Here is a 15,229-nt window from a genome sequence, read left to right on the forward strand (position 1 = left end):
CAGGAGTGTCTGACTCACCAGAGCGCCATTCAAGCCGAACTGCTTGCCAATTAGGTGTACAGGCTGCTGTATGTATACAAATGGCAGGATCCTTCCTCCCATAATTGCTGGTTTGTTTTGGCCATTGTGAAATACTGTGGGGGGGGGGATTTTTCAAGATCTCCTCTAGCGTAAATGAACCCCCCCTTCTCTGCTCTGTAAAACCTGCAGGAATGTCACACCAAAGCTATTCATTTGGTCAGATATGGTACGTGGTCCCATTTTACGTGTTGGCTGGGGTGGGTGCAAAGAGTGAGACGGGAGACAGCAATTTCCTCAGCTGTTAAACAAAATGGGGGGGGGGGGGACTAATTGGGGGTGTTAAGATAAATCTGTGTCCACAGAGCCGGCCGGTTGGGAAAATGGGCAGTGTTTTCAGAAACAGCTCTTCCAGCCCTGAAATCTAGTCAAAAATGATGTTCTTTAGCAGAGGAATAATGTTCAGACCCGTCTAAGCGGATCCAAGAATTAGTGTTGGGCTTTCATTCATGCTGATTGAGAACTAAAGTTTAAGGCATAGAGTGATCTCTAAGTCTCCCCCATTGCAAGTGGCAAACATCCTGCCCATTCCTGTGCAAGGCAGACGGTATATTCAGAGGACCTTTTAGATGCGCCTGACAAGTGAAATTCGTTACTTTAATATTTGTAAAGACCTTTCATTTCCTCAAGAATAATCAAGACGAAAACAGTCGTGGGGAAAAAAGAGAGGAGGCTTTAAAGTAAGTCTACAAAAGAAAGATACACAAATGAATGATCCTATTTTTCCAGAACATCTTCCTTCCTTCAGTTTGCATGTTCTCCCTGCGTTCCCAGTGTCTCCTCTCACAGTCCAAAGACGGCAACCCATAGGGGGCGCTGATGTGTGTGTGTGTGCCCTGTGCTGGACTGGGCACCCGCCTGGTACAGCCCTGTACCCTAAGCTGCCTGTCATAGGCTCCGCCCTGTTCTCCATATGCAGTTGTAAGATGAATGCATGGATGGATGCGCTCTCCCTCTGAGTTTTCTTGTGTTATTACTGTATGTAATGTGACTTGCCAGCCCTCTGTCTGTCCTTTCTTAAGGAATTGGTGGCAGAGCATTCAGGTAATATGTGAAGGAGCTTCCATAATCAGCAGAATGACATTGTAGACACATGAGAAAGAAAATAATCTGCATGGTCTCCCTCTGCAGACGGTTTCTCCAAATGTCCCTGACAATGTAGCACATAATTGTGCAAGAAACCTTTATCTCTGTATAATACAAAATTATTAGACTGCTAATAAAGACTTTTCTGTTGTATCCGAAACGCATTGCCAGCTATTTGCATTGCATAGGAGTAGATATTTACCCAAATAAAGTGCAGATCTGTCATGGTGTTTGTCAGTCAGTCAGTCAGTTATTTCCACTGTTTATTTTTACAGCCTATATGTGATGGTTCTAACCGTCATTGGAGAGAGTCAGCAGTCAGCAGTGAGTCACGCTGAGCTGAGCGTGACTCTCACACGATAATGCCTGGGTGATACCATCAGCTCACGGGGGCACTGTGTGCTGGGGGTGCCCTGCCTGGGTGATACCATCAGCTCACGGTGGCATTGTCATTTATCCACCAAATTTTTATTTAAGCGATCAGTGAAATCACAGCTTGTGTGAGATATGGGGAAAATTGACCATTTATGTTTAAACTGTTCATAGTTCTTTTTCACAGATTTACGAAAACTTAAATATATGAGGAAGGTACACTTTTTTATTGAGTTATGAATGTATCAACCCAGGTTCGAGTCTCCGCCTGGGTCACATGTGTGTGGAGTTTGCATGTTCTCCCCATGTCGTCGTGGGGTTTCCTCCGGGTACTCCGGTTTCCCCCCACAGTCCAAAGACATGCTGAGGCTAATTGGAGTTGCTAAATTGCCCATAGCTGTGTCAGTGAATGGTGTGTGAATGTGCCCTGTGATGGGCTGGCCCCCTATCCTGGGTTGTTCCCTGCCTCGTGCCCATTGCTTCCGGGATAGGCTCCGGACCTCCGCAACCCAGTAGGATAAGCGGTTTGGAAAATGGATGGATGGATGGATGAATGTATCATGATAAAGGATGACTTTCTAAAAACATCAGCGACGCGTCGGGAAATGATAGTGAGGATAGTAATAATGATGATGGTAATGGTCATGTTGATAATGGTGCCCTACTGCATCCCACAGCGTGTTTGGGCACATCAGCTACCGCTCCGACTGGGAGCTGGTCAAGGTGGACTTCCGACAGTCCTTCCCCCGGCAGTGTACCGAGGCCGACTACGATTCCTGGAGACTTACTGATCCGCAGGTATTTAACTCCTCCCCCCTCCCCAAAGCATACTTACACAGCCCTGTCCTTTCATATGAACCAAAAAACCATACTTCCCTATCCTCAGGGGGAGCGTTGCATTATGGGCCAGGAGAGGAGCTACCGGAAGAGGAAGGAGTCTGCATTCTGCATCAAGGGCAAGAGCTTCACATCTGCGCTGACAGCCAAACCCTGCCAGTGCACTCAGAGGGACTTCGCCTGGTGAGGCCGCTTATTACGGGGCCGCAGACTGAGAGTTTCCCACCCCAACATGTCCTGGATGTCTGGATAAAGTGTCATAGACGTTTGAAAGCTGCTGCAGTGTGTATAATTCAGGTAGCAATAAAAGCATATTGTTCAGTGCTCAGGCAGCAGGGGGTGCTGTGGTTAAGGAACTAGTCAGCTGCTGATCATGTGTTCAAAAGAAGCCTTGTGTATGATGAGTGTCTCCTCTTCCTCCCACATGTCAGTGACTATGGGTTCGAGCGGGCCCCCAGCCTGAAAGCAGAGGGAGACCGCTGCTTCGCTGACTTCTGGTTCGACCCCGACTCGCCTCCAGAGGACTGCCACCAGGGGCACCGCTACGAATCCAGCACGGGGTAAGGAAGCTGCCGGTCTGGCGAAGGCAGATGCAGTGCGGCACTGGAGGCGGGATGTGAGTGTGTGACGTAGACATCCTAACACACTGTTGGAGTGTCAGAAGGCCTGGAGAGGGGTGGCAATTTAAACAGTAACTGAAACAGGTAACAACTTTCACTCTGTTCACAAGAGGACTTGGCTACACATATGAGTTGAGCAGTTATAAGCCAGTTAAGGTATATATGGTCAAAGAAGTTGCATCTTTAACTCACCTTCCCCAGCTTACACACACACACACACACACACACACACACACACACACACACGCAGGCATCAGGCTCACACACAAAGCCAGCCAAATGCTCATTCCTCCTTCACTACCAGTAAGTAGAGCATGACTCCAAGCTGCACAGTGAAGGGTATCTTTTCAGATGCATCTCTCATCAGACTAAATGACTGCTTGCCTGCATGGTGCCCCTCCCCCGCCCATGCCTCCCCCCCCCCCCCCCCCCACATCTCCACAACAGCTGGTCTCTCTCAGTCAGAGTGTCCCACCCGCTTAGATAGGGCACAGCGCAGTGCCAGTGAGTCCGGTGAGGCAGCATTACAGTGACGCTCTGCTCTCATCCTGCTGTACGGCAGTGAACGTGGCCAGCTGCCTCACACCACAGCTTAACTCCATCTTGGCTCCTAACATCCATCATGTATGTTTTTCATCAGATAAAACCCTGGATTTCAATCCTGTTATGCAATAATTGTCATAAGGTACAATTAATCAAAGTTGTCTCTGTAATTAAAACTTCTTTTAGGATATTTTAAAAATGACCCATTTTAGGTCATCTAGTGTTCAGTTTATATTACAATCATAGCTTACCCAACAGTAGCACTGGGCACAAAACATCCATCTATTACCTGATATTTATACACTTGCCTAGTTTGTTGTTTATAAGTGGGGCATAAAGGTAGTAAAATCAGCAATGGCTTCCATATCACTGGTTCTGCAGTGAGTGCCCTGTCTGCAGTGCGCATTGTTTTCCAACAGAAGTTTTTTTGGGCCTGGGTGAAGTTTGTGCTGCTTATGAAACAAGTCAGTGCTGTCTCTCCTGTCTGGAAATTATACACACGCCAAGAACCACTGTTTTGATATGAAGCTGGAATCATTATTTTAGGTAAAATGATGAGCGGAAACAAGAGCATTAAAAATATATCCTGTCCAGAGTTATTGCTGAGATAAGATTCGGGCTTGCTGCGATCTGCCACCGGATAAACTGATTTTAAAGATGGATGGATGGATGGATGGATGGATCTTCTAGCCTGGTTGCTCTTAAGCACTATAAATGTTGCTTTTCTGAAATATGCAGATAAAAAATAACCTGATGTTATCAATAAACAAATAAATCACTTATCTATAGATGCCGCTTACTTTAGCAATGGATATGCCAGCCAGCTGTTTGTGTACACTTTAGCGCCATATGTCACTGTATGTGACTGTCTGTTAGTAGTAAGTCATGTCTGGGAAAACGAATATGCTAAACAGTTTCAGCAGTGGGTTAGCCTCAGTACCTGTACATAGCTGAGTATATGTTTTATTTCAGCATTTTCATCTAATCTGATAATTAAGGAGGAACATTTATGATTTCTATAATGTTCATCATACCATACAAATAACACGCATCCGCAAGCTGGCACTCTAAGCGCAACATCCTACGCGTGTGCTGTCTGCAGCTACCGGAAAGTGGTCTCCAATGTCTGCGAGGGAGGGGTCAACAGGCAGCAGAGTTCCAAGCAGCACATCTGCCCACTGCTGCCCCCTAAAGGCCTCCAGCTGGGCATCAAGGGGCAAATGTTGGCCGTGGCACCTGGTGATGACATCACCTTCACCGTCGTTCAAGAACAGGTATAATGCGACCGCTACAGCATGGCGGGAAGCCATTCATCCATTAAAGGGAGGTTTACTAAGGCAAGCTTTATATTTCAAAGCGAAGTAGTTTGTGGTATTTGGTGAAAACGAGGCCAAAAATGTTCACATCTCCGACGGTGCGTGTTCAGGGGGACACCACGAATACCAAATACCAAGTCGACCTGGGCGATGGAGTTCGGGCCATCTACCGCAACCTGACTGTGACCGATGAGCCCATCCAGCACCGGTACACAAAGCCCGGTGTTTACCGGGTCACCGTGAAGGCCGAAAACGCAGCTGGGCACGACGAGGCCACGGTCTACATCCAGGTCAATGGTGAGAGACCGGGGCTCACAGATGCATGCTGGGATTCCTCACCTCACACAGTCACATCACTATGGGATAAGGCTCCGTAACCGCAAATAGAACATGTAAGACATGCTTGTCATTGAAAAAATGACAATGAGTTCAGTTTTAAGAATGAAGTTACTAGAGTGCTTTCAGTCATGGTCGAATGCATGTGAACATTAGCAGACTGAAATCCACAATGAAATTCACTGTGTATGGGAGTTTTAAAAATGTTCTGAGGGCAGAACGAAAAATCGTTGGTTCATAGAGATAACCAATCAGACTGTACAGGAAGTGGGTCCAAGCAACTAGAAGAGGCAGAACCAACCCTTTAGATGTCTTGGATCCACCTTCTCCACAATCCAATTGGTTGTCTCTCTGAACCAATCATTATTCATTCTGTCCTCAGAACATTTTTGAATGCACCCACGAGCATTCACAATTCAGGTTCACTGTTTCGGAGAATAAGCATATTTGTTCTGAATGGAGTAACTCTGTATGTATTTGAATAACCACCCCTATGCATGCAGCCCCTCTACAGGAAGTCCACCTGGAAGTGGTTCCTATTGCAGGAAGAAACCAGGAAGTGAACCTGACTGCCATGGTGCTGCCTGACGCCACCAACCTGACCGTCTTCTATTGGTGGATCGGGGACAACCTGCAGGTGCCAAATCCTCCCATGCAGTCACTTTACAGCCATTTTTAATTATTATTGAAAGAAAACACCAATATGTCTCCCTTCACAGAAAGCAGTACATGTTAAAAGTACATGTTAGGAGTGTTGTTATAAACAGCATGCAGTGGCATTTACGCTTTTATCGAAAGTGACATACAAGGGAGGCAAATAATATGTGCTGTCGAGGAGTCAACTAGGAGTAAGTGCAGCTAGGCTGAGCTTCCAATGTTATGAGTGTAAGCAGCATCGGAGCAGGAACTACGTACCAACAGGACCAGTGCAACAAAAGAACATTCAGGGAACATAAAGAGGCATCAGGCTAGTAATGAAATTTCTGGAACAGATGAGGCTTGAGGCGTTTCTTGAAGGTGAAGAGGGTATCTGGTAACCAGACGTGGTCTCAGGGAACCACACAAGGGAACCATGTGGAGTGATACTAACAGCGTCGTGGGGGAGGTCCCAGCCGCCTCGACATGAGTGTGAAGGAGCAAAGTGTCATATCTGTTTGCCGAGTGTCTGCTGTGGGATTCCCAGTCATTCGGTGATTAATGAGTGAGTCCTCATCACCATGAAGTAGACTGGAATAGTGACCTAGCATTTTAATGGTGAAATTTGTTTTTTAATCTTTAATCCACAACGGTGGTCACTATACCTGGGAGAGCACTACACAGTTTTCTATTAACTTTCAGTAATAATTTTAGCAGGGCTTGTGCTTAATGGTGGTATTTATACTACGGACTTGGGGACTGGGCATTAAAGATCACATTTGTTGGATGTTTCAGAGATAACTACACCGGAAAGTCAGTCTCTCCCGGGTGATGCAGTTGGATTGTAATACGAAAGTGTCACCTCTGTGAATTGTTATGCAGAAGCATTGTACAAGAGCCGCAGCGCGTTCCTGATAATGACTCAGGCCCAGTGCTGTACATCTGCGAGACACATTCAGATCTCGTGGCAGCTCTGCCGTATGAACGTGAAAATATCCCAGCGACACGACCCCCACAACTGCTATTATAACGAGTTTGTCACCAGGTAACCAGGGAGGACTCACAGAAGCATCCTCATCGGTACCAATCCATGTGATCTGGCCGGCAAGTCCCAAAATATCGCTCTGGTCATTAAAGGTATTTTTGAGCACTAATTAGTTCATTTGCAAGAGCTGCTTGCATAGTAAGTGACATTTTATTTAGCAGTTAATGCTCCCATTTTTACTTGATCTGTTGAGAATCTTATAATACTCTGAGAATAAGAGGACGGGATATTTATGGAGTTACTGTAGCGAAAGCTGTGATGTAATGGAATAAGCTGGCTGGGATGACATCATTGGGGAAGCAGCAGCAGAGCTGGTATGGAGTGAGACCCAGGGAAGGGGTCAGTGGGGGTGGCAGCCGTGCTGGGGGCTGCTGGGCCTGCAATGTGTCTTCAGCTTTGAATCAGCGCTGAGAATTATTCAGGTTTATTTAAACTGGACTCCCCCCCCCCCCGCTGTTCCAGTTATTTATAAAAAGCACTCAGACAAGCAGCAGTTCAGTGACAGTAATCTTCTGCTGGGTCTTCTGATGGGGACGAGACCAGAGATCATCCTTGTATTGGCCCAGACATAATTTAACCGTTTTGCACTGTGGAGCAAAGTTAACTTTGCAGCCGCTGATTGTCCTCATCAGTGCTGTGGTGGACGGCAGATTTAGATTTAAATGTGACTCGCTGTTGGCTGCTCTGGCCCCTGGGATAAAATTGACTGCAGTCCTGCTGCCCTCACATTTCCAGGGATAGATTCACCAATTATCGGGGACTTTAAAGGCTCCTCAGCAGGTCTTTTGCTGACTGGAGGAAATGGGTAACTTGTGGGCACCGCGGACTCTCACGTGTGCTGTTCCCACAAAATGGACCAATATCTGCCATGCTGTGAAGGTTCTGCAGCGCAGGAACGGGAGCGATAGGGAAGGAACTGCAGCCCTGGACTGTGCATGACATCCAGGTAGATTTATCTTATTCAAAGACCTTAGTCTACAATCTTTTATGGTTTCTATATAGTTGAAGGTCAGAGTAGTAAGAAATAACATTACTTATGGTAAAGGGGGGGGGTTGGTGTGGCTCAGTAGGTTGTAACACTCTACTTCTGATCAGAAGGTTGCTACTTCAGATCCCAGTGACAGCCAAGAGGTTTCACCTTTGGGCTATTAAAGCTGCATGGTCCGGAAACCCAATAATGATAATAATGTATCATTGTCATTAACTGGAGAAATAAGCCACTAAGGTACAACCCTATTTCCAAAAAAGCTGGAGCGCTTAAAATGTAAATAAAATCAGAATGCAGTGATTTACAAATTATATAAACCCGTATTTAATTGAAAATAGAACAAAGACAACATATCAAATTAAACATTGTTTTACATCATTTTCAAATCATTGCATTTTGTATTTATTTGCATTTTACACAGTGTCCCAACTCTTTTGGAAAGGGGGTTCTACAATGAATAGGTATAGTTTTGCTTCCTTGACAAGAAAGCCATCTAGACTCTAAACAGTGGAGGATGCTCTGTGGTGCCCCCTGCTGGCAGCTAACAGAATGTGACGATATATATATATATATATATATATATATATATATATATATATATATATATATATATATATATATATACACACACACACACACACACACACACACACACACACACACACACACACACACACACACACACACACACACATTAATTTATGTTTAGTGGACACCTTTATTAAGGTATATACAATTCAGGAAGCGGGGTCAAATAGACCCTGGAGCACCTGGGGGGTTAACCCTTCAGCCTGACATAACTGTCTGTCTCGTATGTTGCTTCCATAAAAAAAAAAAAAATGTCTCAATGAAGACATCACAAAAAATGCATGTGCACTGTATTTGAACCGGAAATCTGCTGAATATTAAGAAGGATGACAGAAGATCTGTGATGAAACACAGCCTCTGCGTCTGTAGCGGTTAACCTCGTGTGTCTGTGTCGCTGGAAATAGGTCTGGCATGTCCTTCCTGTCTGCCGTCATTTTTCTGACATCTGTGCTAATGACTCAGGTATGTCGGAGTCTCTTGTGATTAATTGGCCCCCTCTTTGTCGCCTTGACAGCCCATCCTTTCTCTGGAGAACAGCATTATCATCAAGTTCCCGGAGACAGGGGAGGTGTCCGTCACTGTCCAGGCCTCCAACAGCCGCTCCATGGTCCAGGATACAAAGCGTGTCCGCGTCTTCGGTAACAAGTAGCTTCTCAATTTCTTTCAAACATATATCAATTCACCCTGAGCAGTAATTCTTCCATTTTGATGGACTTACTCTATCCACCTATGAGTATCCATGAGTAGTGTTTCCCAATCCGATCCTCAGAGACCCACAGTCGCTCCATGTTTTTACTCCCCCCCCCCCCCCCCAGTTCCCTACCAGGCAGTCCAGGTTTTTTCTGCCTTTCAGGAGCTGGGAGGGAGCAAAAACCTGCACTGTATGCGGGTCCCCAAAGACCGGATTGGGAAACATTGTCCTAGAGTAAAACTCAGCTTACCTTCTCCCAGTGAACGATGACCCTCTCGGCTGAATATCCATTGGCAATTTAAAATCTGTGGAACCTTAACGGAAATGTCTGTTCTCTAAGTGTGTGGCAATGTATTCAGTAATGTTTGGCCTTCACACTGGAGAGCACAGAGCCCTAGGATATAAAGTAGGTTCCACTGACCCCCAGTGGTGTTGTGTTCTAGAACAGTTCCAGGTAATCCCCCTCAGCTTCAGCAGGAACCTTGACCACTTCAACCCCAACATTCCAGAATGGAGAGAAGATGTTGGAAAGGTTGTTACCAAGATCCTGTCCAGGGTATGTTGTCTTGTCTCATGTAGCAGATGCTCTTTTCACTATAGATTATATTGGATAAAATACATGTTCAAGTTGGGGGTACATGGTGGCATTTATGTTCAGATTACAGGTGTTCCCCAAGAGCTGCTGGTTACCATGGTGAAGCCAGGTCTGCCAACCACTGCAGACCTCTATGTTCTACCAGCAGAGGCAAAGCCAGCCAAGAGAAGTGTGCTCTTGGACAAGGTACATCACTGAACAGCGCTACAAAGTGACCGCTCATTGCACTCCACGGTTTGCAAGAGAGCCTGAAACTAAGCAAAAAAACATCCCCGAAAAACACGAGATCCACTGCATCAAAGTGACGGGAGGAAAAGTATGTCATGGAGATGTAACCAGGGGAGTGTCGATATCCATTGTTGTTTATCAGCCTGGCCACTAGGGGACCCGTGATCCCCTTCAGGGTCAGGAGGCAAACTTTAATCATTAAAACTTCCCACTTGCCTATGAAGCCAGCATTGCTCTATGGGAAGTGCCCTAGAATACTGTACATCTGCTTCCAGTAGTAAATGATTCTCAAAGGTCTTGCAAACTATTGGCTCATTTAGACTGAATATTGCTCAAGCTGCATCAAAAAGCTTTTCACAGGCTCTGTATACACAAAGTATTCAGCTGTGCGGAGTTTGATGGAAAAGGCTTCTGCATTTCCACTTATCGCATTTTTTCCTGCATCACGTTAAAATTTGCTAGACTGAATAACTCGGTGATGTTTCCTATATAGTGGATCTCAGCGAAAAAACACACACATTCTTTATATGTTTTCATATATCAGTAGATCCAGCATTTCGTGTATAAATATGCATAGTTTTTCTTAAAGCAAAGGCCAAGACAACAATTATGAGCAGAAATATATTAGTCTAAGTTTAAAATATAGAGTCAGAGTGCGACATTCCCAAAGACTGCACTGCGACTGTGAGGTGTTAGTGTGATTGCATCATGCAGCAAACTTACTCAGAGTCTTTCTTGTTTAATGGGCTCTCCTTAGGGCGCATTATACACACAAAGGAAGTACCAGTTACAGAAGATAAAGCTCCATTGAGTTGGACTTACATGCACATGATTTCATACATTTTAAAACATCATTCTGTATAATGGGACGGCAGTACCCACAATCCACTGCAGTTTAACGTGTCATTCAAGATGGCTGTCAGTATTACAATGAGCACACACAAGTGGATCTTCTCAGAATGAAAAGGAAGGTGGAGGAACACCCGTACATGCAGATAGGCAGTGACGCAATTACCCACACTGGCTATTTTAGATAACAACACTATCTGCTTCCTCTCAGTACCTGATTTTAACTAGTTTGTTAGTATATTATAGAAAGCAGGTCAACTAAAATGAACGAGAAATGCCCAATAAGAAACAACACACTTCAAAATAATTGCGCTTTAAAGACTATTTAATTGCAAGTGCTTCAGTCCTGTCAGCCCTCCCTGCAGAGAATTCTGTGTCTTCCAGCAGATCCCATCCATCAAACAGGCCTTCACTGAGAACAACGTCAGCTTCATCGTCAGGGGGGGGCTGGTGGTGCTGGTGAGCCTCGCAGAGCCACATGCAGGTAATTGGCTGCGTTAGAGCCTTCAGACTCTAAGGAGAGATTAGAGAGGGTGCAGGATTGCCCCGCTATAGGATACTGCTCTGTCATCATGGTTAAGCGATCCTGTATATCTGTGTCCCATGATGCTCTGGGGTTTTATAGTTTTGAACAACATGATGTTATACTGAAATAGTTCAGATCATAAGCATATATGAACAAATCCTGCCTTTTCTGCAAAACATATATGAACACTCAACGGAAGAGATTGTTCTCATAAACTTCCAGTCACTTTTAAAAATGAGATGTTTTTAAATTTTGCATTCTTGTATGCCATTATTTTGAAGCTGAACTGAATTATTATTGCCACATTTTTTAGGAAATGCAGCCGGCTGTGTGCTCCCTTAGTTGCCGAATGCTCTTATTTTACTCCGTTTTCCTTTCGATTTGCTCTGACCTCTGTTTGTGGTGCAGTTTCCTCCATCTAAGCGTGAACTTGTTAAAATATAGATGTTAAAATATGATCTTGTCGAACAACAACAGAATGTGGTATTAAAAACATTAAATTTATAGTGAAACTCCTTTTTAGGTTAATAAGGTATATTTCTTCATGTTTTATGTTTTCCTTTTCAGCTGTTTCTTGGAAAGAATGTTCTTTTTGACTGTACAGATATACCTTCATCTGACTGTCAGTTTCATCAGCGATTGCAGAAAATCACATTGTGTGTGTCTGTCTCTGTGGATTATGTACTGCATATATTACAAAATGTCCCCACATTGTGGTAAAAACCTGTTATTTTGACATTGACAATGTGGGGACCATCTTTTCAGTCCAACAATGGGAAACTCGATTTTATAAAAATCTGTGACTGCAATCGAAAACCTGAACATGGCAAAAGTCTTGTATTTTGTTTGGTTACTTATGGTTAAGGTTAGGGCTGGGTAATGGTTAAGGTTAGGGCTGGGTAATGGTTAAGGTTAGAGCTGGGTAATGGTTAAGGTTATGGCTGGGTAATGGTTAAGGTTAGGGCTGGATAATGGTTAAGGTTAGGGCTGGGTAATGGTTAAGGTTAGGGCTGGGTAATGGTTAAGGTTGGGGCTGGGTAATGGTTAAGGTTATGGCTGGGTAATGGTTAAGGTTAGAGCTGGGTAATGGTTAAGGTTATGGCTGGGTAATGGTTAAGGTTAGGGCTGGGTAATGGTTAAGGTTATGGCTGGGTAATGGTTAAGGTTAGGGCTGGGTAATGGTTAAGGTTAGGGCTGGGTAATGGTTAAGGTTAGGGCTGGGTAATGGTTAAGGTTATGGCTGGGTAATGGTTAAGGTTATGGCTGGGTAATGGTTAAGGTTAGGGCTGGGTAATGGTTAAGGTTATGGCTGGGTAATGGTTAAGGTTAGGGCTGGGTAATGGTTAAGGTTATGGCTGGGTAATGATTAAGGTTAGGGCTGGGTAATGGTTAAGGTTAGGGCTGGGTAATGGTTAAGGTTAGAGCTGGGTAATGGTTAAGGTTAGGGCTGGGTAATGGTTAAGGTTAGAGCTGGGTAATGGTTAAGGTTATGGCTGGGTAATGGTTAAGGTTAGGGCTGGGTAATGGTTAAGGTTAGGGCTGGGTAATGGTTAAGGTTATGGCTGGGTAATGGTTAAGGTTATGGCTGGGTAATGGTTAAGGTTAGGGCTGGGTAATGGTTAAGGTTATGGCTGGGTAATGGTTAAGGTTAGGGCTGGGTAATGGTTAAGGTTAGAGCTGGGTAATGGTTAAGGTTAGGGCTGGGTAATGGTTAAGGTTAGAGCTGGGTAATGGTTAAGGTTATGGCTGGGTAATGGTTAAGGTTAGGGCTGGGTAATGGTTAAGGTTATGGCTGGGTAATGGTTAAGGTTATGGCTGGGTAATGGTTAAGGTTGTCATTTCTGGGATTAGGGTTTTGCCCATAGAAATGAAAGGACTGTCCCCACAAAGATATGAATTCAAACGTGTCTCTGTGTGTGTGTGTGTGTGTGTGTGCATGAGAGAGAGAGAGAGAGAGAGAGAGAGAGAGAGAGAGAGATTGCCTGTGTACAGATGTGTAAACTGACCTGTGAGTGTGTCTGTGTGTTCTCAGCCATTTGGCTAAGGTCGAGTGCAGTGTTTGGGGGAAGGGAGGGTTGCTGATTTTCCTGCCCGTCACTGCAGACTCCCTGACTGCACCTGGGCTGTTTGTGTCGCAGGGTCTGGGGGCGGCGTAGCCAGCCCTGGAATCTGGGCATTAATGGTCTTCCTCATCGTCTGCCTGATCAGCACTGGAAGCTTCGTCCTCTACAAGTTCAAGAGGTAAACCCCATCCTGTTTGATTCCATCCTTTCTCCTCATTAAAAGTACGTTAAAAAGTTAGGGCCAAAGCCCTAACTCTTCACTAACCTCTGGTACCATTTAAAGCCTGATCTGAGTTGAACCTTAACCACCAATTAGAAGCCATATTCATAGTTTTAGAGTAACTTTTTGTGTGTGTGGCATTTTGGAAATCTTACTGATTAGACATGTTTAGTGTTTTTAGATCTAGAATTATCCTGTCACACTTTTTGAAATGCTGACTCCAAGACTCACATTTTCACATTTTTATTATTTAAAAATATATGAATGTAAAAATAGGGGCGGCATGGTGGTGCAGTGGTTAGCACTGTCGCCTCACACCTCTGGGACCCGGGTTCGAGTCTCCGCCTGGGTCACATGTGTGCGGAGTTTGCATGTTCTCCCCGTGTCGTCGTGGGGTTTCCTCCGGGTACTCCGGTTTCCCCCCACAGTCCAAAAAACATGCTGAGGCTAATTGGAGTTGCTGAATTGCCCGTAGGTGTGCATGTGTGAGTGTGCCCTGCGATGGGCTGGCCCCCCATCCTGGGTTGTTCCCTGCCTCGTGCCCATTGATTCCGGGATAGGCTCCGGACCCCCCGCGACCCAATAGGATAAGCGGTTTGGAAAATGGATGGATGGGATGGATGAATGTAAAAATATGAAATGTGTTGCCATAATGCTTATGACTTTGACAGTCTCATTGTGCTATTTTAGAATTAGCTCATGCTATAGCAGGGTTAGAGGTAAGAATAGGGCTCAATTGCAACTGAATCTTTTGTGAGCATAGATATGAAATGAATTTAAGAAATCCGTGATAACATTTAGAAAGCATGTGATATGTAACATTTTTCGATAGTCATTTCAGCATTTCATCTTGAAGCGCTTTGGACTGCTGGGTGAATGAAGCATTATTCGTGATAAGGCAGTGGAGTGAAGGTGCTTGCCTTGCTGAAACGCCCCCCCCCTCCCCACGGACAGACCCTGCCCCCCTTTCAGTCAGCCCATCTCGGGGTCTCTTTACAGAAAGGTCCCCGGGAGGAATGTCTATGCACAGATGCACAACGAGAAGGAGCAGGAGATGACGAGCCCGGTGAACCACAGCGAGGACACCCAGAACATCATCCAGGGGGAGGAGTTCATCGACGACGACCTCGACTCGCAGACGCTAGGTAACGCTGGAGGTACTCAGCCTTTGACTTCCTAATCTCCTTCCAGCATGTGACAAGTGCCATAGTCCTAATACCATCCCAGCTGCTGTTCCTGTACATTCAGCTGCACGTCATCCTGAGTTCCAGCTATTTATGTTTGCCCTCTGTAGAGGACGTTTTGGTTTTTGCTTGTATCTTTCATTCTATACATGGCACCTTTTTTACGTTCTGTTATTCCTTAAAGAGGACAGTCAGGTCTATAAGATAGATGACATAACATGTGTGGCCAAAGGCAAAGATAAAAATTCTACAGATTTTATAGAGCGTTTAGTCTGTAGTTGTAGATGTGGGGGCCGCTGGGCCCCCAGACCATGCCGTGGTATTTATATCCCTGTGCTTTTTACCATCCCAACATTAAATGTAAAAAAAATTGTGTGGAAAACATCGAGATCGAAAAACTGTTTTCCCCTGGTCTTCAGGACGATATC

The 15,229-nt window shown here is 45.0% G+C and overlaps 1 protein-coding gene across 2 annotated transcripts in view; it reads left to right on the forward strand.

Annotated features, from left to right (window-relative positions):
* Positions 1-15,229, forward strand: part of sorcs2 (sortilin-related VPS10 domain containing receptor 2) — a 197,394-nt gene that overhangs the window by 178,372 nt on the left and 3,793 nt on the right. The window contains exons 15-26 of one of the 2 annotated variants that reach the window (XM_048971460.1): positions 2,214-2,334; positions 2,423-2,556; positions 2,805-2,933; positions 4,639-4,810; positions 4,963-5,149; positions 5,692-5,825; positions 8,960-9,083; positions 9,580-9,692; positions 9,795-9,917; positions 11,193-11,292; positions 13,404-13,575; positions 14,617-14,774. In XM_048971460.1, coding sequence (XP_048827417.1) covers positions 2,214-2,334; positions 2,423-2,556; positions 2,805-2,933; positions 4,639-4,810; positions 4,963-5,149; positions 5,692-5,825; positions 8,960-9,083; positions 9,580-9,692; positions 9,795-9,917; positions 11,193-11,292; positions 13,404-13,575; positions 14,617-14,774 — 1,667 coding nt within the window. Of the gene's footprint in view, positions 1-2,213; positions 2,335-2,422; positions 2,557-2,804; positions 2,934-4,638; positions 4,811-4,962; positions 5,150-5,691; positions 5,826-8,959; positions 9,084-9,579; positions 9,693-9,794; positions 9,918-11,192; positions 11,310-13,403; positions 13,576-14,616; positions 14,775-15,229 lie in introns of those variants that run through there. The other variant, XM_048971459.1, reaches the window with a different exon arrangement.

Source organism: Brienomyrus brachyistius, chromosome 12 (assembly GCF_023856365.1).
Source record: "Brienomyrus brachyistius isolate T26 chromosome 12, BBRACH_0.4, whole genome shotgun sequence".
Classification (NCBI taxonomy): Eukaryota; Metazoa; Chordata; class Actinopteri; order Osteoglossiformes; family Mormyridae; genus Brienomyrus; species Brienomyrus brachyistius.